The following is a 1,998-nucleotide window of genomic DNA, read 5'->3' as shown; positions in this document are numbered from 1 at the left end:
TGAACCCAGGAGGCGGAGGTTGCGGTGAGCCGAGATGGCGCCATTGCACTCCAGCCTGGGTAACAAGAGTGAAACTCCGTCTCAAAAAAAAAAAATAAATAAATTAAAAATTAAAAAAGAACTTTTCCTTTGCATTTGTAACTTGGCTGACTGGTGTAAGAGGCTTAGCTTTCAGCCTGTCTCCTGTGTTGGTATGTGCCTTCCTCACTAAGCTTAATCATTTTTGGCTTTGATTTAAAGTGAGAGATGTGCAGCTCTTCCTTTCACTTAAACAGTTAGAGGCCACTGTAGGGTGATTAATTCACCTAATTTCAATATTGTTGTGTCTCAGGGAGTAGAGAGGCCTGAGGAGAGGGAGAGATGGGGAACAGCTGGCCGGTGAAGCAGTCAGAACATAGACGTTTATCGATAAAGTTCACTGTCTTCTATGGGTGCAGTTTGCGGCGCCCCAAAACAATTACAATAGTAACATCAAAGATACTGATCATAGATTACCACAACAGATATAATAATAATGAGAAAAAGTCTGAAATATTGCAAGAATTACCAAAATGTGACACAGACACAAAATGAGCACATGTGGTTGGAAAAATGGTGCTACTTGCTCCACGCAGAGTGGCCACAAACCTTCCATTTGCAAAAAATGCAATGTCTGCAAAGTGCAACCGAGTGAAATGCAGTAAAATGAGGTATGCCTGTATTTGAAATGATGGATTATGAAAAATATTAAAATAAACTTGCAATATTAGGAAAGTGCAGAGGAAAGTTTAAAACTTTCTGCTTAATTCGGCAAGATTTTTAAAAAGTGAAAGGTTGTAACTTGTCATTTGATCATACCTCTTTGCTGATTCCTGGATTCATATGGTTCAAAGTCCAAAAGGTTCTTGAGGGTCCCTCCTCTCACTGCTCCCACCTACGCGTTCCTCTCCCTGGAGCAGAAGTGTGTCCTGTTTCTTGGATATCCTTTCAGAAAAATGTACATTTACTTCTGACTTTAATGCTTGTTTCTTTTACCACAGGACCTTATGGATTTTCTGAACCCAAACGGTAGCGACTGTACTCTAGTCCTGTTTTACACCCCGTGGTGCCGCTTTTCTGCCACTTTGGCCCCTCACTTTAATTCTCTGCCCCGGGCATTTCCAGCTCTTCACTTTTTGGCACTGGATGCATCTCAGCACAGCAGGTATCTTCCCTTGGTGGGGTTTACGTCCATCCTCCTGGCTGATGATTGCAGCTATTTAGAGGTCCTAATTAGATAAGTTAGAAGCAGAGGAGGGGGGCATGAACTTTGTCCTGGGATTAAAGGCAAGGCAAGAGTGAATAGTGAGGATTGTCATACTCCTGAGAGAGCTGGTGGCATCACTTTGTGGAGGCCTCTTAAAGAAAGTGGGCTGTTCTCTGTGTGGTGGATTTAAAAGTGGCAGGTGATGGCACCTGATGGCAGGAGATGGGCCAGAAGACTTTTGAGGGCCATGGCCAGACTGAATCAGCACAGTCGGTATCACAGTAGGCTATTCCTTTGTGACTTTACTGCGAAGGTTAAATCCCCATCCCAGGCAGCCTAATTCCCAGCACCCCGGTTTTATGTCTACTCAAGATTTGTCTTTCCTTTTCTTTTTCTTTTTGAGATGGAGTCTTGCTCTGTCACCCAGGCTAGAGTGCAATGGCATCATCTCAGCTCACTGTAGCCTCTGCCTCCCAGGTTCAAGCAATTCTCCTGTCTCAGCCTCCTGAGTAGCTGGGATTACAGGCATGCACTACCATGCCTGGCTAATTTTTTTGTATTCTTTTAGTAGAGACAGGATTTCACCATGTTGGTCAGGTTGGTCTCGAACTCCTGACCAACCTCAGAGTTGATCCTCCCACCTCGGCCTCCCAAAGCGCTGGGATTACAGGGGTGAGCCACCGCTCCCAGTCTCCTTTTCTTTTTCTTTCCTTCTTTTCCCTTTCCCTCTTTCCTTGTTTCTTTCCTCTGTACTTATTTTTTTTTTTTTTTTT

The 1,998-nt window shown here is 43.9% G+C and overlaps 1 protein-coding gene across 3 annotated transcripts in view; it reads left to right on the top strand.

Annotated features, from left to right (window-relative positions):
- TXNDC15 (thioredoxin domain containing 15) overlaps positions 1-1,998 on the top strand; it is a 25,892-nt gene that overhangs the window by 17,668 nt on the left and 6,226 nt on the right. For all 3 annotated transcript variants that reach the window (XM_017532353.2, XM_017532352.1, XM_037739909.1), the window contains exon 3: positions 1,020-1,183. In XM_017532353.2, coding sequence (XP_017387842.1) covers positions 1,020-1,183 — 164 coding nt within the window. The remainder of the gene's footprint in view (positions 1-1,019; positions 1,184-1,998) is intronic.

Source organism: Cebus imitator, unplaced genomic scaffold (genome assembly GCF_001604975.1).
Source record: "Cebus imitator isolate Cc_AM_T3 unplaced genomic scaffold, Cebus_imitator-1.0 Scaffold76, whole genome shotgun sequence".
NCBI classification, from domain to species: Eukaryota; Metazoa; Chordata; class Mammalia; order Primates; family Cebidae; genus Cebus; species Cebus imitator.
This window is presented reverse-complemented; position numbering and strand designations above follow the sequence as displayed.